Raw genomic sequence first — 23,974 nt, 5'->3', positions numbered from 1 at the left:
TACTAATCCCTAAATTTATAGCATCCACCCAAGGTCTGACCTATTGAAGGTGCACATATTTATTGGATTGATTGTGCTTAAGAAACAGTTGTTTATTGTCTAACAAAAGAGAAGCAGTCAAGTAGGAGCACGAGCTCAATCAATTCCATATTCTGTGAGGTTCACCACATCTGGTCATATATTGCAATGTCCTATTTTTTTGTGTTTGTGTCAATTAGCATGTGCTAAATTTATCTCATTGGGGACTGACATGCAACACAATTTTTTAAATGGAAAACATCAGAGTACACAGGCATGCAAACACATGAAAAAACAGACCTTCAGAGGCTGAGAGTCTTCCTCATCGGAATCTTTGAATTCAATGCAAACAGCAATATTTCTGGCCTAAAGTAATAGTCAAGGAAAAAGAAAAGAAAACTAAGCTAAAAACCAGAATATGTCCATATTTATCAAAGGATGCGAGACATCAACTCTGACTAGTGTGTGATATAAAAATGATCGTTGCATTCACCTTGGCAAAAGACTTCTGACTGTCGTATTTCAAGTACTTCGGATAGACATAAAGGTGGTTGTTGTAGATGGTGTAAGGCTGGGTGTGTTTTGGGATGCAGGGCACAAACTCCTCAACTTCAAATGTGATCGGAGTTTTACTACAGGTTTCAAATTGCTTCATGGGGATGTATGATGAATTGACATAATCTGAAAAACCAAAATCAAAAGAATTGAAGGAAAAAGCAAACAAGATTTTGTCTGTTTATTACAGAGAACGTACACTTACTGGGGAAGTCTGAGGAAACATTGTCGATGGTAATGTCTAGATTGCCCAGAATTACTGGGAGTTTAGCCATCTTCTCAGGTCTACAAAGAAGAGAAAACAGAACATTGTGAGTTATGTTAACATGAATGCCAAAGTCCTAGAGATACACTTCCCAGGGAAATATAATGCAAGTCACAAAAGTAATTTTAAACTGGCCAGTAGCCACATTTAAGGTGAAAAGAAAGGGGTAAAAAGAATTGAAAGGATACATTTATTTGCCCCAATATAATCAAAATATCATCATTTCAATATTCAACTAGTATAAAAGTTCAGTCAAATTTTTAAAAACCAGATGTGGATTTTGCACTGATTAGCTCAGGGGTGTGTCAGGACTGGATGTCTGCAGGTGTGGCACTGTGAGATGATCACTTGTAAGTCTAGTTGCCATCCCTCACCATGCATAGTTAAACTTTGCTTCTGTCTCAATGAGCTACCTCCTGCTGTGTGCCTGTCAATATATCCTTCTCTGTATCAGAACACAAGGTATTGGGTGAGGGCCCATCCTAGTGACATCATTTTAATTTGACTATTATCTGCAAAGATCCTATATGCAAATAAGTTCACACTGATAGGTACCAGGGGTTAGGACTTCAACACATGTTTTTTGGGGGGAATACAGTTCAACCCATAACAATGAGGCAAAGCAAGGTGAAGCAAGTCGTCGCCACCACACAGCTGGGAGTAGGTGGAAGTGGGTCTGGCTGAGAATCTGCTCTTCCTATCACGCTATTTAGGAGCTCCCTACTGAGAAGCTACTGTTCAAGTGATAAAACTGATTTTCTTTGCTAGAGATGTGGGTTTTAGACTTTTTCTGGGAAGAGAAAGAGTTGAGGGTTTGAGAGGATAATGAAATGAAAAGAACGGCCAAGGGCCAGCCACTATGGATTCTGTACCCTGGGTTCCTTTCAGGCTTAGTTTGTTATTTCTATACCAAACTAACGGTATGATCAGTTTGCCTAGAACTAAAGAAAGACTGAATGAGCTTTCTTTACCTTCATGTTTACCTTAATCTTATTTCTCTTCTGAGTTTTCAGAATTCTAAGGAGTCAAAATTAACATCTCTTAAAGAGTTTCACTTTATAGTGGGTAATGTATTGTCATATATACTGGATTGTCATAAAGTAATTATTGTCCTTTTTCAGGGGGTTCCAGGAAACTTCTAGTCTTACTTACATAATAAAAAGTAGGTTTTAAAAACAAACAAACCTAGTCACCTTTAGCTAAATAAATCAGTTTTCCCACAGTAGACTAGCCTGCAATTCTCAATCATCAGTATATAGTCTATATAGTCTACCTGTACTCGTTTAGAAAGGAGAGCACTAACTATACTGTTGAGGAGGAGAATGTACCGGGATGAACTCTAATGAAAAGAAAATATTTTATATAATTCTTGTATATAAATGAAGAAACGGGCAGCCAGATGCGAAGATAGACAGTCGTAAAAATCACCCTATAGAATATACAACAAAATGTCACTCAAGGTTTTTCCCGAGAGATAGATTTACATGTGACTTTTAACTTTCCACTTTATAGCTTTCTGTGATTTTATATGAACATAAAAAAAAAAAAAAACTTTCGCATTAGGATAAAGCAAGTAAATGGTGAAGCTATTTTTTTTTTTTTTTTTTTCTGAATCTAGTCTTCCAGCTGCATTGTATGAAAGAAAATATTCCCTAAATAAGCTTTGGAGTCTCTTAAAAAGATTATACAGGATTGAAAGAAATTTGAGGCATTTTTGTTTAAGCAAAAATCCTTGAATTTATGTCTGTGTTCCACACTCATCCAACATGCCCTGTGAAGTTGAGTTAAACCACTAAAAAGTGTTCCAGCTTCCTGCCTCCTTACCAACAACATCTAGGATTCAGATATGGGGTATTAAGACCTTGAGACTCACTTTCGGAAGTCTGCCAGCAGCTTCAGCATGTCCTCGTTGGAGAGTTTATTGCTGTCTTGTTTGTAGAGAGCAGAAAATCTGGCATTTTTGTCCAGGTTTCCAGATGCATCCTTAAACAACGTCCTGAAATAGCAAAACAGCATTTCTGAGCTGAGTTTCCAAGCCACCAAAATTAATCTGCAACTTAACTCTGGTTTCTATATAAAGACTAATTATTATTCCATTGGCTGTAGCCAAGGAAAATCTCATTATCTAAAAACATGGGAGATATTTATGAGGACGGACACAACTAACTCAATTTACTTAGAGAACATTTCCAGCAAATGGCTCGTGCCGAGGAAACCACAGGCACAGGCAGTGCTTAAGAAATGGAGATCACAAAGGTGGTTGACAGGCCTCCTGCAGCCCCTGCTCACAGCTGGACACAGGCGAACCCAAGACCCTGGAACTCAAGTTTAGCACAAATACTTTCGGTCATCATGTCAGTTCCGACATGGCTGCCCCCCAGGAGCATCCCTCCTCTCAGAGACGCTGAAAAATGGCTCTTCAGATACAGGGGTACTTATTTTCCAGTTTTACACATTTCAAAATTCTTTGTCTATGAGTTCCAGGAAACTTTTAGTCTTACTTAATAAAAAGTGGGGTTTTTTTTTGCATGGAAGAATTGGGGTGTAGGCCAGAGGTGCGGTGGTTAAGAGGATTCACCAGAGACAGAGTGGGGAGCAGAACAGGCAGATTTACTGAAATACACTGCTAAGGGGAGCAGCAGGCGAGACAGGACAGGTCTGCTGTGCCATGTGGGTCAGCTTCTGGGCCAGGGATCAAACCCAGGCCATAGTAGTGACAGTGTTGAAACAACCTGTAGGCCACCAGGCAGGCCCTATAAAACAGGTTTTTAAAAAACCCAGTCACCTTTACTTAACTAAATTATACTTTTCCCACAGTGACTTCAATGCAACTCTCAATCATCAGAATGTCTACCTGGAACTCAGAAGAGCAGGTCAGCTGGTCGGCCTTTCAGTCTATATATAAAGATTTATTTATTTATGCATACAAGAGCTGGGGTACAGGCCAAAGATGCAGGAGGTGAGAGGATTCACCAGAGACAGAGTGGGAAACAGAACAGGCAGATCAACCGAAGTACACTGCTGAGGGGAGCAGTGGGTGCGGCAGGAGAGGTCTGCTGCACCATGTGGGTTGCTCCCTGGCCGGCCGGGGATCAAACTCGTGCTGCAGAGGCTGTGAATTGCCTCATAGTGCAGTGCTTAGCCCCTTGTGCCACCAGGGAGGCCCCTGTCTCTCTCTATATATGTCGTCTATATACACAAAAGGTATAGAAGATGTTGGCATTACCTTGCCGCCCAAGCAAAAGGCATCCTGTACTGTCCAAGTCTTTGGCATGCCTGCTTAGCGTTCTTCAGCACCTTCTGAGCAACCTTGAAGATACCAGAATACAGCCATGAGACACTACAACCCTCTGACAGGAGAATTATAACCCGAAGAGCCATCAAAGCAAGCTCCTGGGGCATGCTCTCGCCACCGTACCCAAGGCATAGGAAGCACGCCGGATGTCATGAAACTGGCTGGACTTACATTCCATGGGGAACATTCCTCTAGCTCTGATTTTCAATAAAGAATGAGTACTGTTTCCAAAATATATGTGTCTGCCTTGGTCTTCAGACAATACGCTTGCCATTTCATAGGCTCTTATAGTCCTTTACGTTTAAGGGTGACTGATGAGTACACTGAGTAAATAATGCTCACTAATGTTTGGGATTTGCGCCCCAGCATATTCTATTACTAGAATTAAAAAGAACACTAGTGGAAACAGAAAGCTCCCAAAGCCCCCCGTATGCACTTGGACAGATCTCTACCACTTGAGGGATAAACATTCATTATTTGGATACTATACGTGGAACTTAAACTGGGTTTTCATTCACTCTATTCTTGCCTTCTAAGTACTTCGAGGTACATTACTGCTATTTTTACTCTCTAATGATCAATGTTGATTTGCCAGGGGGTGGCTGGTTAACCCTAGAGTGCACAGTGAGGCAGGCTTGCTTTTGGTTTAAGATGTATACATGCAGGCCTCTTAATCAACTGCACCCCTACAGTTGAAGCTGATGACACCCACTTTCCCCAAGCCTGCTTACATTGGGATACTACATCGTTAGTGCTGTGAGATTTGGCTGACTCAGAGCCAGAGTGGGGCTCTGCCACCCTCTGTGAAGGGCGCTTTACATCATGTAAGTATGGCAATGTCTCACCAACCCCGGGAAAGGTGACTCAGCACCTGTGCCAATGTGAGCTCTCCAGAGCTCCTGCACCAGCAACATCCGGGCACTTGTGAGGAATGCAGAGTCTCAGGCCCTGTGCCTAACCTCCTGGGTCTGAACCCAAATTCTAGCCAACCCCAAGTGACCTGTGTGCACTAGGTTTGAGACGTGCTCATCTGGAAGACTCCGAAGCAGAACAATAGAGCTTCTGTCTCTATGTCCGGCTGAAAGCAGCTGTGGGACACCACGGCGGCTGCCCCACTATAGAGATGACAGGTGGGAGTTATGCTCTCATTATCCTTCCAGTTCCCAAGCCTGAGGCCTCTGTATAATCACATGTGGGAACTGCTGCTTCAGGAGGGAAGTGGGAAGGACACTTGATTGCAGGGGATATTGGGGCTCTGGGTTCAATGAGGGTGCAGTCCAAGGCTACCTTCCTGGATTGTCCATTTTCCTTAAACACTTTCATTTAAAAACCATTATTGTTAAGTTCTAACATAAGGGCCATGCTATGGAATAAAATGCAGCATCTGCATAGGCTCTGATGCTAAAACACAAGGCTTCAAATCAGCTTTACCTCCCCACAGCGAGGGAAGACTGAGCTCTCAGACTTATGGGCGGGCCGATGGGACAAACCGTGGGGAATTCACAGCGAAAAACTCATTTTGTCCTTTGGGGTTTTATCTTTTCTTTCATTTTTAAAAAATTTATTCATGGTGGCCACCTACAGAGATTTCATAATATCTTCCAGACAAAAATTTCCTCCAAATGACATTCTTGACCTTGGAAAACATGAGGAGACACTTCTGATATACAAGGGAAAATTCCCTTTGTAAAATCTCTGCCCAAAGTACTGTTAGGATGGGTGATGGCTGTGTCTTAATCCCTCTTAATCCTTGCATTAATGCCAGGCTTTGGCAGTGGCAGGAAGGTGAGCGCACGGGTCACGGGCAGGGGGCTGAGCTCTATACCCTGTAAGCGAGGAAGAGCAGCCTTGGGCAGAGGTCAGGGCACAGTAAAGGCACCACGTCTAGGCCACAGAGATACTCGAGCTTTGCACTACTACAAGCCGCCAACCTACAAACAGTGCGTGTGGTCCAGAGGCGGTGCTGATACACCTTGGAAAAGTATCGCACAGAGCCAGGGAGATCATCTCTTGGGCCTTCACTGATTACTAATCAAAACAAAAAAGGGCTTCAGGAGCTTCTCGTCCAAGGTTTTATAGACTCGATATCAAAAATAACACAGCTTATCTCTGGAGACTGGCTAGCTTTTATCAGCCAGAAAGGAGTCCTGTTTGAAGCCACGCTGTTTGAAGACTGCTAAATGGACTGATAAATGACAACCAGGGCCCGCATGCCTCAGTGGTCAATGCTGTGTCCAGCACGGTCACCTACAATGCCTGTGGGACCCTGGAGCCATCCTAGAGAAAGGTAAGGTGGGGGTGGGGGGGGTTTGTAACATCTTCCCCCATCTATAAGTGGGACAGTTGGAACCCAGGGTGATTTGTCCAAAGCATCCAGGTCTCTGACTCCTAAAACTATCCTGGCACAACTGCAAGGTGTGGGTGGCCAGAGAAAGCCTGTGAACCAACTCAGAAACCCCCAAGTAGAGGCTCTAGGTGGCCCGTCTACCTGCTGCTGGTCAGCCCTTGTCCCTGTATTGGGGTCATCTCTCAGAGGACCACTTACTGAAAAAAATTTTTTTCATAACTAAAAATACTATAAAACAGCAGGGACAGTGCCAGGTCCTTTAATCAGTTGTGGAATGTGCTAGAAAGCCAAGTGCCCACTCCAGCTGTGGGGCACTGAAGCAGTAACAAAGCCTTTGTTAACCTAGTTTTCTGAAGGGTGCAAGGAGGTCTGGGATGAGATGCCGTCTAATACTCAATAATCCCACAGCACGTCTACACCTGGGCACTCCCCAGGTAATGGACAAGCTCACAAATCCCCAAACGTACTTCTTGCCTGTTTCCTGCCCCTTGCCTACCTGAAGTCACATTTGCTGCTATAACCTGCCCTGTCTGCCAAGCCTCAGTGGATCAGAACAACAACCCAGAAGTCATGTCAGCAAGTGGAAGGGCCTCTAGTTGAATGGATGCACTTTGTGACGATACTGTTGAGCTGGTAATTCCTTCACCAATGATCCCAGGAGGGTGTGATCACTTACACAGAGCATTCCTCTTGACTGGAAGTCGGTCACAGAAGGTCAAATGTAAGAGCAAAACTACATAAAACTGTCTATGTCTACAGATGTCCTAGCTTTGCGATGTTGGAGCATATCTACTTTGACAGGCAGCCTTTTTCCTCCTAACAGCTGTTTATCAGCACAGAGTCCAACAGTCACCGTACCTTGGAAGAGTCGGAGCTCCTCATGTATGGCTCAGCACCGTGCGTGATGCTTCCCTGGAGGACTTTTTCAATTCTAGCCACAAGAAAGATGTCTGGATGAGGACATGTGACTGAGAAGATTCCCTAGAAGGCAACGATGTTCTTCAGTGAGCAGAATTGACAGTCACATTAAACAAATCCCATGAACATTAAAGGTTTTAAGGCAGCAAGGATACATGAAACAAGATAGCTATAAAGAAGCACCCAGGGTAGACCAGTCGACTCATCCTGCTCCATCATCGGCTCCAGATGGCTTTGTGTGGGGGAGGCAATTAGCAGAAGGTTTAGAAAGCAGAAATCACTTCTTTGCACCTGCATTTACTGTGTATTTATAGATGCTGTCAATACAATGGTCTCATTCACACGCCCCCCACCTACCCACCCCCCTCGTGACCACGGAAGCCCAGTGTGTGCTTAGGAAGCATGTGCTAGGTGAGTCTCAGCAGCAGCCCTGGGCCCTACCTGCTTTGGGTACTGCATGGCAGCTTCGTGGAGGATGTCCTGTAAGGCGGGCGAGCTCTGCCCGCCACCATTCATCAGCACCGGGGACGTGGGGGCCAACATCTGCCGCACCGAGAAGTGGTTCAGGTCCACGTGGAAATCAGCAGAAATCTTTCGGTTGTATTTTATGTCAAACAGGGAGAGAGTAACAAAGAAAGGCTCAACCTGAACAAAACAAAACAAAACAGACCATCACTGTGGCTCAAGCTTCGGGGAAAGAGAACACTGCTCTCAGAGAAGACAAGGAGTCCTGTTTATGGGCATCACTACACATCCCTCGCCCCTTCATCCCTGCAGCCCTGCCTGTGCTCACACACAGGCCTCCCGGCAGGCTACACCACCCTCCACATCCAGATCCAACCTATGACCACTTGGCTTCCAAGGACCAGCTTTCATGTCCAGACTGCACGTAACCGGCACATTTGAAACCTCTGAATATTTAAAAATATAAATATATTTTTTAAGAAAAATTACATTTGTAGTGGGTCCCTCTTCATTTTCAGCAACACAGCATTGCAAATTGAAAGACAAGTCATTGCACTTGACGAGAATTCTTTTTCCAAACTTCTCTTCGAATGGCTTCACTTCTGGCTCAGCTGATGAGAAGTCAAGCTTCTTTAAAAGAAAATGTAAATATATAAATAGGTTATATTCCCATTTTAAAAATCCCATAATAAATGTATACCAAGGAAAATGCCTAAAATAAGAGTTGTTATTTTATAACATTATGTAGTTTATAATGATCAGATAAATGATGGCATATCTACCCAATGGAGTAACACACAGAGCTTAAAAATTATAGTGATGAACAGGGCCTCCCCGGTGGCGCAGCGGTTGAGCGCTCGGTTGCAAAGCTGCCCGCGGCCTCTGCGGCGCCGGTTCGATCCCTGGCTGCTCCCCGGCCACCAGAGGAGGGTCCCGCATGGCGCGCAGACCTCTCCTGCCGCCCACTGCTCCCCTCAGCAGTGTACTTCGGTCCTTCTGCCTGCTCTGCTCCCCACTCTGGCTCTGGTGAATTCTCTCACCCTCCTGCGCTTCTGACTGTACCCAGTGCATGTATAAACAAAACAAACAAACAAATAAATAAATAAAAACATGCCTCTATAAAAAAAAAAAAAAATTATAGTGATGAACAACCCAAGCATGCATCAACAGATGAATAAACAAAATGTGGTATAGCTGTACAATGGAATATTACTCAGTCATAAAAAGAAATGAAATCCTCACACATGCTACAACACAGATGAACCTTGAAAACATGCTAAATGGAATAAGCCAGATGCTTAAGTATAAATATACTTGGGCTGCAAATATAAGGTCTTCAGCACAGGTGAATTCATAGACAGTGAGTAGAATAAAGATTACTAGGGGTTGGGGGAGGGAATGAGGAGTTACTACTTAATTGACACAGTTTCAGTTTGGGAAGATGAAAAAGTTTCTGGAAAGGGGTGGTGGCAATACTTGTACCATATGTGAAAATGCTTAATGCCAATGAATTGTACCATTAAAGTGGTACGTTTTGTTCTGTGTATTGTAGCACAATCATTTAAAAGCTGCCAAACAGTGAAGTCTGTGAAAAAGTATAGAAAAATACTTACTAATAAAGTTAAAGAGAAGTTTCCAATAAAAAAAGACCACAAATGAAGAAGGAAGAATATGAGAGGAGAAAGACGGCAGACTGTGCCCTCTCCCAACAGACTGTCTGTGGGTGGCTTCTGAGCTCCTCATCTGCACATGTGGGCTCCCCGGGGGGACACTCATGTGGATGGGATGCCTGCAAGGCTTGTGTTGGGGCTGCCCCTGGGCTGATATGCACTGGGAAACATCACTGGCTACAGGGCACCTGCTGTGATGCTTATTATTTTCTTTTGGTCATTTTATGGAGTAAATTATATCTAAATGAGAAATTAAAATTATACATGGGCTTGAGAACATCTTTGGATAAAATTCTCTCCATTTCCAACAACCTAGTGAATATCAGATATTCACAGTGGCTGAGCTACGGCAATGAGATGACATGTTGGTTTCATTTTTAACTCTTTCCCTAAATTTTCATTATTGTTATATTGTTATCAATACAAAGGAAACAGACAAGCAAACAAATAAGCCACCCAAGGCTTCCTTTCCCTAGCTCAGTTGTCAATTTCAAGTTTTAAAATAGGTCTTACCTGGGTATCTGGGTCCAAGTAAAAAAGCTTAACTCTGCTTTCACTCTTCAGCTTGATCTCTGCTTCTCTGGTGCTCTGAAAACAAGATAAATAAAAATCATGTAAAAATCCTTTTCATATGGATTTAAAGTTGTCCAAATATGTCTGAAAGCTGCTGCGTCCTCAACGCAGAAAGCACATCATGCCTGGAGCGTTGGGCACCTGTGGATGGACAAGGACAGACGGCCAGGCAGGCAGCGCCCAGGGAGGGTCCAAAGAAAAGTAAAGATCTGTTCCCTGCCCTAAGTGGACCATCGGCTGAGAGTAAAACCCAGCCAAACCCAGAAAGCAAAGAATAACTAAGCATTTGTATTGAGAACGCCTTCATAAAGTCATGGAATAGGGACCGCGCATTGGAAGAAGGGGTGGAATTCAGCAAAAAGGAGAAAACCAGGGATGCTTCAGGCCACATGAACAGGCAGCCAGTGAGGGGGGAAATGAGACTGGGGGTAGGACTTACAGTCCAGCCTATGACGGAGGGGACAAGCAAGGGAGGAGGAGGGAATACGTTTGGAAGGTGGGATAAAGAAAACGCAGGTGCTGCAGGAGGACTGTCGTGTAGAGGCGGCTCAACCAGCAAATGCTTTTTGAGCATCTAGTATGTGTCAGGCACTAGGGACACACACATGAATGAAATGAAGTCCCAGCCCCCTGCAAAGCACCATCTGACGTTGCCACTAATATCCAAGGGACTTCTTCACTTAGGAAATCACTTAATGTGAAAGAAGTGCCAACTTGAGAAGTAAGAATAATGTAAAAGCTCATCGTCTGCCTTATAGGCACTGGGTTTCACGATCAGATTTCAAAGCAAACTCAGCTTCTTAAAGTCCCCCCCTGCCCCTCCTTAGGCATAGGATATATTAAAAGGTGGGGACACCAAATAAATGTACCTGAAGGAGTTGCCCAGGGACACCCAGGCAGTTAGGAGACGTAGCTCAGAAGGGGTGGGCTTGCCCAAGAGCTAGGGATGATAAACAGCCAAAAGCACCATGGCAAAAGCAGATATTTATTGACAATAGCCAACTCTCTGTCCAGCCAGTGCCCTAAGTGCCACCTTTGGAGGCAGGTGCTGTTGTTATCCTCATTTAAAAGACAGGACACTGATGCATGAGGGTAAATAGCTAGCCCAAGATCTGGCAACAATACATAGCAGCCTGGCTTCTAACTGAGGCCATCTGGCTTCAGAGCCCAGCCCGAAACTAGCTGACAAGACAAAGGAATATGAGCAGGCAAGGAGAGAGGACGAAAACCAAATGGCAAATTATTATATGAAAAATATCACTATTAAGCAGTAAAACACAAACTAAATAGGCAAGATACCATTTCCATTCCTCTGGGGCAGACACAGAGAAACAGGAAGATAACTTCTTACAACCTTTTGGGAAAGTAATAAAAACACAATAACCTCTGACCCAGAAATCTCACTTTGGGGAATTGCTCCTACTGAAATAAGAGCACAGGTATTTAAACTCCGTGTGCCGTGACATTTAGTGTGCACTGTCAGTAGAAGTTAATCCTGGAAATAACCTACATGTTCATGAACAGGGAGATGGCTGAATGAGGTGCATCATCTCCACATCTGGATATTATGTGCCATGCAAAGGAGCCCACCAGGTGCTCCCGGACCCTGAGGACCACTGTAGAACACTGTGGCACGACAGGAAAAGTTTCAGAGCAAGGTAGAGCTCATGAGCTATTGAAAAAAACCCTAGCCCTGCAGATGGGCAGGCATTTCTCCGAGCCATCAGTCTGATGAAATGGGAAGGACTTGCAGGGGCGTGGAAAAAGATGAAGAGGATAAAGGGAAAAAGATGAACCTTTCTTTATACGATTACGTGTAGTTTTACTTATTACAGCAAGCACACTGATTGTTAAGGTAAAACACTAAGATAACTCTTGTAAAATATATTTTCACGGCATGTGTCCACAAAATACAGCCATAAAAAAATATATCCTGAAGTCTATGCTGTCCAGCACTTCTCAAAGAAACAGAAGCCAGTGGTCTGAGAATAACATGTGGTCACCCCATTTTGAGAAAGCAGAAAAAGGCCTGGATTTCCCCCAAGCCCCCATGGCAGCTGTCCTAGCCATGGTCCATGAGTGAGGGGTGGGGAGCTCAGGGGCAAGGAAAGCCATGGGAGAATGGAGAAAGCAAATGGACACTGGCAGAGTCATTCTCTGCAAATACTGATTGCCTGCTCACAAGTCAAAGAGAATGGTTCATCTAAAACACAAGTCATGCCCCCCCACTCTGTAAACCCTAAATTGAACCCCCTGTTTTAAGTAGTAATTACAGCTCAAACATCAGGGTTTCCAGAAGAACTGCTGGGGCTGTAGGCACACTGTATCTTGGATTTATTTCTGAGCAGATAAACAGTAGAAAGCTAAAGACTATAGCCAAAGCATCTTATTTTCAGGATGAGCTATCAGAAAAACATTATGTTGACTTTTGGGTTAAACAGAATAGGGCGGACCAGAAAGACCACAAAATCCTCTGAGACCAGAATATATATATTTATTTTTTAATTTAAAGAGCTCCTAGGACTTATTTCTACTACTTCCAAGAAATCTAACTTCCCAGGACCATCATTTCATCTTTGGCATCAAAAAACTGTAATAAAGCATTGTAGAAAAAGGAGGCACAAGAAATGGAATGCCAGCTGACCTCACAAACACAGCCCTGGACAAGTCTCCTAGCACAGGGACGCCGTTTTCTGCGGTGGGATATACAGAAGGAAGCCATTACTGACTTGGTTTAAAAAAATCTGAAAAGGTTTCTGAAACTGTCTGGGTGCTCACAAGTGCTGCTGGGTTTGCCTGACCCGTACTCAACCTCAACGGGACAGCACAGGCTGAGAAAACACACTTCATCCTGAGTTCTCCCGCAGAAGATTTGCCTAGAAAGAAGTTTAATTGCTCAAAAGAAGGTAGAAGGTCATAGGAAATGAGCGATTTTGGATTAACATGAAACAAAAATCTGAGACCAAATTAAGGTGACCAGCTATTCTTCGAGTTAAAAAAAAAAAAAAAAAAAAGACTCCAAAATAGAAAAGCTGTGGAAGAAAATAGAGGGTGGGAACATGAAGGCTTCCTGCACACTGTCTCCACACAAGGAGCTGGTATCTGCAGTCCAGTGTAGGATCCACGGAAATAGGGAGAGAGGAATTACTCAGTTGACAGCAGTCAGGCTTAAATCCGATCCTATTACCCCTTGACTTTGTAGGGAAGAGATCAATTAACTAACTAGTTTGTGCATGCAGTAGGTGTATGTTTGTGTGTGTCGTAAAGATGTTTATAAGATTATGTACTGATACTAAAATCACTGACAACCTATGTTTGGTACAACCTATGAAACAATAGAAGGAAAAGAACAGGTTTTAGGGTAGACCCAGTGTGTTCCCTCATGAGACAGCAATAAATATGTTCAGAGCTATATGAATAGACAACATAGGACCAAGAATATACAGAATATTCTGAAAACTGAAGTCCATTTTGCTCATATCGTATGTAAAGCCCCCTCCATTACATTCCAGAATGAGGCATCAGCTATTTTTATACTAAAACAACTTCCTCTCCCTTATATCCTGTTTGGTTATGTCTCAATCACAGGGGAAAACAAAAGCCAGGGTAACAGGATGAATGAAGCCGAAAGAGGAGGTCACCAGAGAGCAACCTGCAGTTCAATCACATCTTCAACCCCCCATCTTCTGCCTCCCCCATTGTTCTAGTCCTTTTTCTGGAATCTTATTAACTGTGGCCTGATTTCCCACTGGACCAATTCTTGCACCTTCCTTCCCTGTACAGATCTCCTGGCCCCTCCATCCCCCAACTAAACTCTCCCTGCCAACACAGCTGGGAGCCTCCAATCTCTCCCCTCATGCACCCCAGCACTCCCCACTTCAATCTCAGATTGCACAACCATGGAATCCTCATTCTACACAGGCACGAATGGCCCCCACCCCAACTACACCCAGTAAATAGAAAGTGACTTTCTGAATTCGAGATTGTATTGCAGACTATCTGCTTCAACAGACAAAACAGGTTCAAATATTTTGTTTTAACAAATTATGAACCCTTCCACCCCTAAACATCCAGAAACAAGACTAAGAGGCACAAAGTTCCCAACAGAGGAATACAAACACAGCACCCAAAACTCTCCCGAGCTAGGAGGAGGTTACAATGGTGGCACTAAAATTAGCTTTAATAGGCAGGTGCTAAAAAGACACTGCGGTAACAGTCAAGTGCTAAAGAAAAACAATACTCAGAGGTCCCAGCCAGGAAGGGAGATTTTATATTTTAGAACAGTCATGTTGTCTTAAAGTAAAGGTCAGTGCTGAATGCGAGTCTATTTATAATTGTATATAGATAAACCACGCTTTCTATGACAGTGTTTAAGAGGTGGGTGTGTGGGGTCTCCATTCCACTGTATTGGCAAGAAAAGAATAGAAAGGCTCTAAGAGATTAAGACTATAAAGGGCCAGAGAAGACAAAGATACTTTTCTCATTTAAAAAAGAATCATGCATAGATGCACACAAGGAGACAAGGATATTCATTATAGCATTGTTGTAATAGAAAAAAATTGGAAATAATAGAACAGCTATAATAATGCCGAACAAGACAATGCAGGGATGAACTAGATCTATACAAAGCTTGGATGGAGCTCAAAAATAAGGCTGAATTTAAAAGCACAAGCACATATAGACTAATATGTTACCATTTATGATATGGCAGTTACTTTTAAGCCTACAAGCCACAATCCTTCATATTATTATGATAGACATATTGGTAAAAACATAAAAATCAAATGAAAGTAAGCCCCAAAAACCTTCAGAGTGCCTGTTTCTAGCTGAGGCTGTGGCAGAGGGGATGCAGAATAAAGTTTCAAAAGAACTTCAGCTATAACTGCTATTTTATTTCTTTTAAAATCATGGCAGCTAGGAAGGTAATACAGTCACAGGGGTTGAATCTGGGCATAGGACTATGGTTGTGACGCTTCTTTGTGTTTTTCAGTGATGTGTTAAGTTTCTCGGAGTTATATAAAACAAACAGAACTTTTTCTTTCATTCCGTGACTCAGCAACAATGAACTCAGGACACATTTCTTTGTGTCAGTGGCTCGGGCTCGATCTCCACGGCTCCGTCCCTGAGTGGAACCGTGTCTATCCGTGAACCAAGACACGGACATGCATGAAGACAGAGAGCTGTGTTACTCTGCAGACTCTGTGTATTTGGGCTATTTCCTCAATTCTCACCAAAGAGTATTAAATATTATGGTGAGAAAACATTTCATGATTTATAAAAAGAGAACACTTAGTAAGGTGGTTTCTGCAAAACAGACTGAAACTTGTCTTAGGCCAGTAATGTTACCTCCCTCATATTCTGGTAGAAAACAGAGATGGGTAATCACAGTTCCTATTTGTGACTTAGTCACAAGTATTAATCCTTAGTTAATCCTTAACTTAGCAAGTATTAATCCTTTAAAGAGATTCCATCCTGGACAAATTCACAACATGGGAGACATCTCAAAGCCATTCCATGATGAGCAGAACAGTTAAGATGATGTTACCTTGGCAAGTTCGGGCAGGTAGCTATCTAAACCGGAACCGGAACCTTCCAATTTGCTTTGTTCATCATCTAAAATGGCAAAACAGATGAACCTAGTCACTTGTAGCTGAATGTATTTTATTGAAAACAGGAAACAGAAGGCCATTCTCATCTGTGTCTTTGAATGCAGTGGTTCTTAACTCTGGATGTCCATCAGAAACACCTGAGAGCTCTTATAAACTACAATGCCCAGTTCCGTGTGAGCATTAAACAGTTAGCAAGGGCACTGTGCAACCAGAAATGATACCAACCACGACCCCAGCCCACCTGCCCATTCCCATCAGACCCACTAAAAGGGAGGTCTGCCCAGCCATCAAAATCAGAATCTTTATTAGGGCAAAGGAAAGAGTATTTTGAAAAAATCCCCAGGAATTTCTAAGGCACAGCCCCAAAGGAAGGACTTAAACTAAAACATGAATGGCAAGAACAGAGCCAGATTTTTTTTTCTACAGGTTTAAACCTGAGGTTTCTGCCCATCCTAGTCTAGCTCTCTCTTGAAAAATCCAAGGCATCCAATCAATGATAACAATAACTGTAATTAGTATTTTAAGTGCTGACACGACACCAGGTACTTGAGATACATTATTTCATCTTTTCATCAACCAGACATGGTTGTATTTATTCCCATTTAATGGGGGCATAAACTGAGGCTCAAAACTGTATGTAGCTTGTCCAAGAAAAAATGGGCTTGAACTTGGGTCTTCCATTCTGCCTCCAGCGGTAATTCTTACAATGACACGATTTCATTATAAAATTGATGTCAGGTAGTAACTGCTAACGTGATGAAATCTCTGCTGACAGCTATCTGCACAGAGTTCCCATCCGTCCTGTCGCCCTGCAGCTTGTGAATTCACAAGCTTGTGTCTGGTGCTGTGCCCTCTGGCCAATATGAGTGCCCTGCTGAGGGCACATCCTGGAGAAAGCTGCACCCACCTTCATGTGAGTCTCCATTGCGCTTCTCTTGCATGGCAGCTTCAAAGTTGAGTTGGAGAATCTTGTTTAGAATCGTGATCCACTCTTCCATTTCCACTTCACTGTCTGCCGCGAAAAGATAACTACTTTTATCCTGCATCTTGAGCTCAAAAGCAAAACGCCTGACTTTGTTGTTCTGAAATGGAAAAGGATGGAGAGAAACATTTGAAAAGAACTGCAACAGCCTCAAAGTTTTTTCTCACTGGCATCCGGACCAGGCTATTTAAAAAGGCAAGTCCCTTCCCCCACAAGCCCCCTGCCCGATCTCCTCCCCTCTGGATCTTCTCCATAGCTTTATCTTCACATGGGACACATATTTTACATATTCATCTTACATGTCATCTTTCCCCTCCAATGGAATGGAAACTCTGCAGTGTAGAGATTTCTAGCTCCATTTGTTTGTTTGTTTGTTTGTTTGTTTTTCTTATATCATTGTTCATTTTGGGGCAATATTTGATGTCCCTCCTCAGGTGGGGACCCTGCAGTTCTCCCACCACACCAGCACCTATGACCCATCACCATAGTCCCTTGTGCTCTTTCCTTCCCCGTTTTGACCCCTCTTCTTCCTCCTCCCCCACTGGATGCCTCAGATCTAAGGTCTGCTTGGAAGTGCTGTCTTTTTCCTGACCCTTTTTTCAGTTTCCCCATATTCCACATCTAAGTGAAACCATCCAATATTTATCTTTTTCCTCCTGATTTATCTCACTCAGCGTAATCCCTTGCAGCTCCATCCATGTTCCCGTTCCTTCTCATGACATGAGTTTATCTCTTTTGATCGCTGAATAGTATTCCCAGCTCCTTATTTTTTTTAAAAGAAGTAATGTGTGGATCACAGTTTCAAAGGTAAAACTTCCTTGTCCTTCATGAGCCTCCAGAGGGACCTGGCCACTATGTCCCCAGGCTTCTCTCAAGTCTCTGGCTATTATGTGCATGAAAGGGTGTCTGGCTCGAAGTTCAAAACCAATGGCCCATGTGCATTAAGGGATGGTACACGGAAGTGCCTTTGGTTGGGCTTCCTCACCTCACTGCTGATATTTGGGTCAATATTTCCTTGCAGTGGGGGCTACCCCGTGTGCTGTTTGCAGCAGGTCAGCCTCACATACTAGATGCTAATGCATCCCCCCATCCCCAGATACCTCCTGGGGACCAGATTACTCCACCCCATCCTGAGACTGCTTCTGGTGGAGGCTCAGCCTGAAGACCAGAGCATAAGATTCCTGAAGGCACAGGTGAGGGTCATGACACCATAACCCTCACCAGACAGTGGGGGCAGAGCAGATGCCCTACCCACTACAGCTCCAGTTGGTTGGCTGCCATCTCTGAGGGGTCACCCTTTCCTAGGCATCCCTGTGTTCTCTATAATGCAGTTCTGAAAAACATGAAGTCGCACCCCCAAAGCCACACACACCTGTGCCCAAGCTACCCACCACAGGGCCACAGCAGAATAGAGGAGGCAGCAAAGGTTGGGAATGAAAAGTATTTCCTCCCCACTCCTCATATACTCAAGATCATGAACATAAAAAGCTAAAAGCATCTGTGTGCAGGGAAGGCTAGTAGACCTTGATTCTAAGTTATTCTTCTTTCTGAGCCTCCAGCTCCTGACCTGCAAGGTGAATGTAAGTAAAGCCTCATGAATTCTAACAAACTATTAGGGCTTAAGCTGCAAAACTGAATTTATTTCAGGTCTACTTTAAAATTTTAGTTTAGGCATTTCTTTAAATTCACCTCATTAATCAACTTTATTTTTCCACAATGTTCAAAACCAACATTTAAAAAAAAAAAAAAACACCAAAACACTTAAGCTGCAACATTTAGAACTTAGCTTACAAACAGATACTCGAAATTTTGAAGTCTGAAGTAAAGTCACTAAAAGCAAAATACCACCAGCCACATCTGCAAAAAGAACCTGAAAGAAGACACCCATTGACATCAGAACTTTAGATTCTAAAATGCACCTAAAATGTACCGTGGGAAAGGGACGCTGTACTTATCATCAGCTACACTATCCTGAAGACTGTTATAAAAACAAGAGTAATTACTTCCTACTTTCCAAATGAGGTTGCCAAACATATTTTAGTTTTGCTTTAGACACTTTTTTAAAGACAATGCCAGAAAATTCAACTAAAAGGTAACTCAAAAGTTCTCCCACCTTAAGAGTACAAATGAATCTCTTACTTGGGAACCCCACCCAGGAAGTCAACACACTGTCATGGACAATTCACCTGGGCCCTCCTTACTTCATGCTGTCAATAAAGCAGCCTTTGAGATAATGTGTTTCCTACAGCTGCAGCTTTCAGCTGAGACTGGGCTGCTAGCTGAGAGACAGCTACAGGCAAATCAGCTCTGGAAGCAAAATAATTTTCGGTGAACACCAAGTAGTGGCATCATCTTGATCTAGGGCCCAATCATATTCTCCTGTATTCTGAAAAGGGGGAGGGGGAGCCCTGTGCAGTGATTTTCATTTGTTTTAGAATTCATTACAATAATTTAAAGTACCAAGATTTAACTAAATGTTGTGTATCTTTTTGTTTGTTTTGAAAAAGCAGATGATGATCTTGCAGCACCAGTGACAGCTGAGAGCAGCTGCTGCTTCCTTCAAACTGAGCCACCTGGGCTTGAGTTTGTCATGGTCCCCAAACTCCCCAGCATCCTCTTTTATCTGGGGCCTGCTTGGCCCCTGCAGGCATCTGAGCTTGGAGCCCCACCCTCCACTGCTGTGGAGTAACAAGGTCTGGACTTATTCTCCAAGCATAACTACTAGAAAGCTAGGCAAGAGTTGAAAAAAGAGGGGGGGAGGTCTGTGATCCCCAATAGCAAGGAATAAATGAGTCTACCATCACCTTAGCTTCCCACCTAGAGGCTAGTTCTGACCTGTGGCCCAGGGAAGGGGAACCCAAACAAAGTACTACAGTCTCCCTGACCCATGTGGCTAGAATACACAGGGCAGAATTTCCAGAGAGAAAACAGATCTCAGCACAAGAGATAAAAAGAGATCCAAACTTGGGCCTCCCCGGTGGCGCAGCAGTTGAGCGCTGGGTTGCGAAGCTGCCCGCGGCCTCTGCGGCGCCGGTTTGATCCCCGGCTGCTCCCCGGCCTCCAGAGGAGGGTCCCACATGGCGCGCAGACCTCTCCTGCCGCCTGCTGCTTCCCTCAGTAGTGTACTTCGTCAGTCTGCCTGCTCTGCTCCCCGCTCTGGCTCTGGTGAATTCTCTCACCCTCCCGCGCTTCTGACTGTACCCAGTGCATGTATAAACAAAACAAACAAACAAACAAATAAATAAATAAAAACATGCCTCTAAAAAAAAAAAAAAAGAGAGATCCAAACTTAGTAAAAATTCAGTTATACATTCATGATGTGTGTGTAGTGTGTATAAAGTTTACCCAAAAAATCAAATCAAGGCTCAATAACCTAAATTTCAGATCACTGGAGATAAAGAGAGGAACAGGATATAAGCATAATATCAGATCCCAAGATTGTACCGACATTTAGAAAATGCTGAAATGTCTTCAAATTCTGGTAAATTTCACCTTGAATTTCTATATCCAGCCAAACTATCAATCAAGTATCCATGCAAAAATAAAAATACATGCTGCTATGGTAACTCTCAAAAAATGAGCATTTTATGCAAGATTTCTTGGTAAGCTACTAGAGGATGGGCTTCTCCTTAAAAAGAAGCAAAATGAGAAACACAGGATCCTAGAAATAGGAAGTCCAACACAAGGAGGAAGGCACAGGGCATCTTCAAAGAGGCTGAGAAGCTTTGGGTTACAGGAGCCATAGTGCTATCTAACATCACAACATGTCCACCGCTGATGAAGAAGGGTGAACACTCTTCTCTCACCACGTGTAGGAAAGCCCCACACAATACAGTGAAAAGTTGAAAATGACCTATGAGTGGACTGGGATGGGTGAGGATGGATGATGCCAAGTACACATGGAATATTCTCCTAACGATGCCTTTGCGCACTGCTTGATGTGGAATCAAGATGAATGGATTGCTTGGATGGACCTGCAATTTAATTTCCAGCAAGCATGTGGACATATAAATACTACATCTGAGGGTCAAACCAGAACGCTGTGTCTCTAACTTTCACATGCTGGCCCCACAGAACCACCTTTCCAGTGGAGCCAAGCTCGGGGTTCGTGCCATGAGCCAACATTGGGTCACTGTAAGAGCGAATGCTGTTAATGTGACTGCATCGACTGTGCATGGTCGTCAAGGAGACTCTTCATTAATCACACAGGGCCGTCTCTATGAGGCCCCCAGAAGAACGCCTGAATGGTCTTCATTCTGGGATTCTGGGGCAGCTTCTGACTAATTGGATTGTTTGTTCCAGTGTGTGCTGTGCACTGTGAGACGGAGTGGGTCTCTGCACAGTGTCCAGTGTGTGGGCCAACTGGAGCAGGTGTGAGGTTTGCAGACATATGCTTTTTCTCAGCTGGATTTTACCTCGTCTCCTCCCTGCCCAGATTCCTTATCCACCTTTCTGCTTTCAGATTCACGTTAACTGTATCCTGTCCTGCGTTTTATGTGTCCCTGCAAGGTGCCGCCCTAGATCTTCCTGGAAAATGGCAGAGAAGTAGATAAGTGGGTGAGTGGGTGGGTGGATGGACGGATGGACAGATGGGTGGATGGATGGACAGAGAGGTGGGGAAACTGGTGATCTGTTTTCTAAGACAAGTCTGTGAAGGTATGAAAGCTGCCCCCACGCTGGGGTTGACAGCTCTCTGGGAAAGGGAGACATGGGGGCCAACAGGGACTTTCAGTTTATCTGTATTGACTGATTTTTAATAATATGAATAATTCATGTATTATGCATAATTAAAAATAATTTTTAAGAATAACTCCACACAACAGCAGCGCTATAACAAGTGTATAAAATTAGCTGATTGCTTCCCATGTGGCTGCAAGTTCATTACATGCATTGATTAGTCCTCTCAGTAGCCAGATCCGGGATTGTCACTTTCCCTATTTAACCAATGAGGAAACAGAGGCGCAGACAGGCTCCAGAGGACCTCCAAGGTCGCAGAGCTGACAAGTGGCGGGGAGGGCAGGGATGTGAGCTCAGGCTGGCTCTGAGCTGCGATCTCAAGACCAAACACTACTTGTACAGTCCAGTGATGGTGACTAACAGCAAAAATCACTGAGAAGCTAAGAAGTGTCCCAAATTGTTCCAAGTTCAACACACCCAATCCTCTCATTTACCCAACTGAGGACACATCAGCATCACCCAAATTTTGTACATTAAGAAACTTCAGGGCCTCCCCTGGTGGCGCAGCGGCTGGGCGCTGGACTGCATAGCTGCCCGCAGCCTCTGCAGCACTGGTTCGATGCCCAGCCACCGGTGAGGGTCCCACATGGCGCGCAGACCTCTCCTGCCACGCCAACTGCTCCCTTCAGCAGTGTACTTTGTCAGTCTGCCTGTTCTGCTCCCCGCTCTGGCTCTGGTGAATTCTCTCACCCTCCCGCACTTCTGACTGTACCCAGTGCTTGTATAGATAAATAAATAAATCTTAAAAAAAAAAAAAAAGAAACTTCAGGTAAGTCTACCCTAGATCCTATAGCTGGGAAGCGGCTGAGCCAGCTTGTGAACCACGGACTCACAAAGAGCCTCGTGCCCACCCAACACAATTCTTCATCTACCACCCACCTGCCACCTTCTAAAATGATAAAAGACAAGACTTTGCTCATTTTAAAGTTAAATATTCTCATTTTTGGACATGTTTGCTTAAATCTGCTGATTCATAGGCAGTGCTTTCATAGATTAGAAAACTTGATGATAAAACTCATGTTTACCTGAACCACACCCATACAGGAATCCAGAAATATTGATCCTTTCGGCTCCTTGGAGATCTTTTCATCTTTGTAAAAATTCAAATTGTAGGATCCATCACCAAGTTGTATGAGGTGGAAGAACCGTCTTTTAAACGACTGGGAGAAAAACACACACAACAGCTTTCGTTACAGCAGGAAGAGAGTCACGACCTCTATGGATAACTCAAGACTGAACACAAGCACAAACCATTTCAGTGCCCCCCAAAGCAAGTTGCGCCCTGGCCAACGCCAGGTAAGTAGGTGAAGGAGATGCCACCCTCCTTATCATCGCCCGAATCTCGGTTCTGAAGAGCTGGGTCTCTTCCCACCTACCAGCCCTTTAGCTCGCCCAGAGAATTTGAGATTTGGGTCTCTTCCCACCTACCAGCCCTTTAGCTCACCCAGAGAATTTGAGATTTTATGTAACCACCCGAAGCAGTGCCAGGAGCACCAATTAGGGCTGCAGCACAGAGGGAAGGAAAGTTGCTCACACCCTGGTGTTTCCTGCTCACATGGCAGAGGAGCAGCACCCCAACCCGGGTGACTTGGAGTCATTTCCAGCACACCACGATGCTGTCTTTCCCCTGATGCAGGGCTTCCCTCCTGCTCATCAGCCTCTCCTCCACGCTGTTTCTGTCCTCTTTATCATGGTCCCTCCTACTCCTCTGCTCCTGCAGAGCCCTTGCTACTGGCTTTACTAATCTCCTTGCACCCTCTCCCAATGCAATCACTGTCCTGTTGGTTCTCATTTTTTTTTCACTCGACTGTGTCATCAACCTCCACGAAAGTACTGCAGTTCAGCCCCTAGGGAACAAGCACCCCCTCTGCAGGTGATGCAGGGACAAGTTGCAGCCGTGACTGCACCTTCACACCAGCCCGCGGTGATCTGGGCTTGCTGGTGCATGGCCAGAGGGTGACGAGGGCACATGGGTGGAAGGAGCCATACCCTTGGCCAGGCAAGACCAGGGAGATGGCCTAACCAGACAAAGTCACCTTTGTCAGGAAAACAGCATGCCTACTCCTCCTGATCTTTAGTCTCAAGAGCTATAGCAACAGGGGTTAGGAGAGGCAAAAGCAGGGCGCTGGACTCTTACCCTCATGGTCACGCTTATTGCGCTGTTCATGTTGCCTTTGTAAAGCCACCCATGCTTCGTGATGCCGCCCTTCTGCGAGCCCAGGGAGGCAGCATCCTGGGAGAGAAAGAAACACGGCGGTTATGGCTGACCCAGGCTGTGTGCTATGAGCTTGGTCAATAGGAAAATCACTCCTCCGGGGTCAATGTCGCCACCTGACCCTCACACCCACGAGCCAATTTAGAGTCCACTCAAGAATCAAAGACAGCAGCAGCCTAATTCTCTGAAAATGCTTCTCCATTAAAATGAAAGCTGGTTCCAGCCCAGCTCTTTGTTTTCAAGTGTTTAATGAGCCACACAGCACACATACCGCAACTGCCCACTCAAGCTGTAAGGTCTCGCCTGGTTTCAGGAAAAATGTTTT

At 44.2% G+C, this 23,974-nt stretch overlaps 1 protein-coding gene across 9 annotated transcripts in view; it reads right to left on the bottom strand.

Annotated features, from left to right (window-relative positions):
- DOCK9 (dedicator of cytokinesis 9) overlaps nt 1–23,974 on the bottom strand; it is a 236,581-nt gene that overhangs the window by 84,713 nt on the left and 127,894 nt on the right. For all 9 annotated transcript variants that reach the window (XM_054701555.1, XM_054701556.1, XM_054701557.1 and 6 more), the window contains exons 6-18: nt 23,572–23,667; nt 22,460–22,594; nt 16,623–16,797; nt 15,652–15,719; nt 10,047–10,121; nt 8,353–8,493; nt 7,840–8,043; nt 7,339–7,461; nt 4,065–4,147; nt 2,712–2,834; nt 779–858; nt 512–699; nt 319–384 (exon numbers count right to left, since the gene is read on the bottom strand). In XM_054701555.1, coding sequence (XP_054557530.1) covers nt 319–384; nt 512–699; nt 779–858; nt 2,712–2,834; nt 4,065–4,147; nt 7,339–7,461; nt 7,840–8,043; nt 8,353–8,493; nt 10,047–10,121; nt 15,652–15,719; nt 16,623–16,797; nt 22,460–22,594; nt 23,572–23,667 — 1,557 coding nt within the window. The remainder of the gene's footprint in view (nt 1–318; nt 385–511; nt 700–778; nt 859–2,711; nt 2,835–4,064; nt 4,148–7,338; nt 7,462–7,839; nt 8,044–8,352; nt 8,494–10,046; nt 10,122–15,651; nt 15,720–16,622; nt 16,798–22,459; nt 22,595–23,571; nt 23,668–23,974) is intronic.

Source organism: Talpa occidentalis, unplaced genomic scaffold, assembly GCF_014898055.3.
Source record: "Talpa occidentalis isolate TD23 unplaced genomic scaffold, MPIMG_talOcc4v2.1 talOcc4.5, whole genome shotgun sequence".
NCBI classification, from domain to species: Eukaryota; Metazoa; Chordata; class Mammalia; order Eulipotyphla; family Talpidae; genus Talpa; species Talpa occidentalis.
The sequence above is the reverse complement of the archived record's forward strand: the minus strand, read 5'-3'. Positions and strand labels throughout refer to the sequence as shown.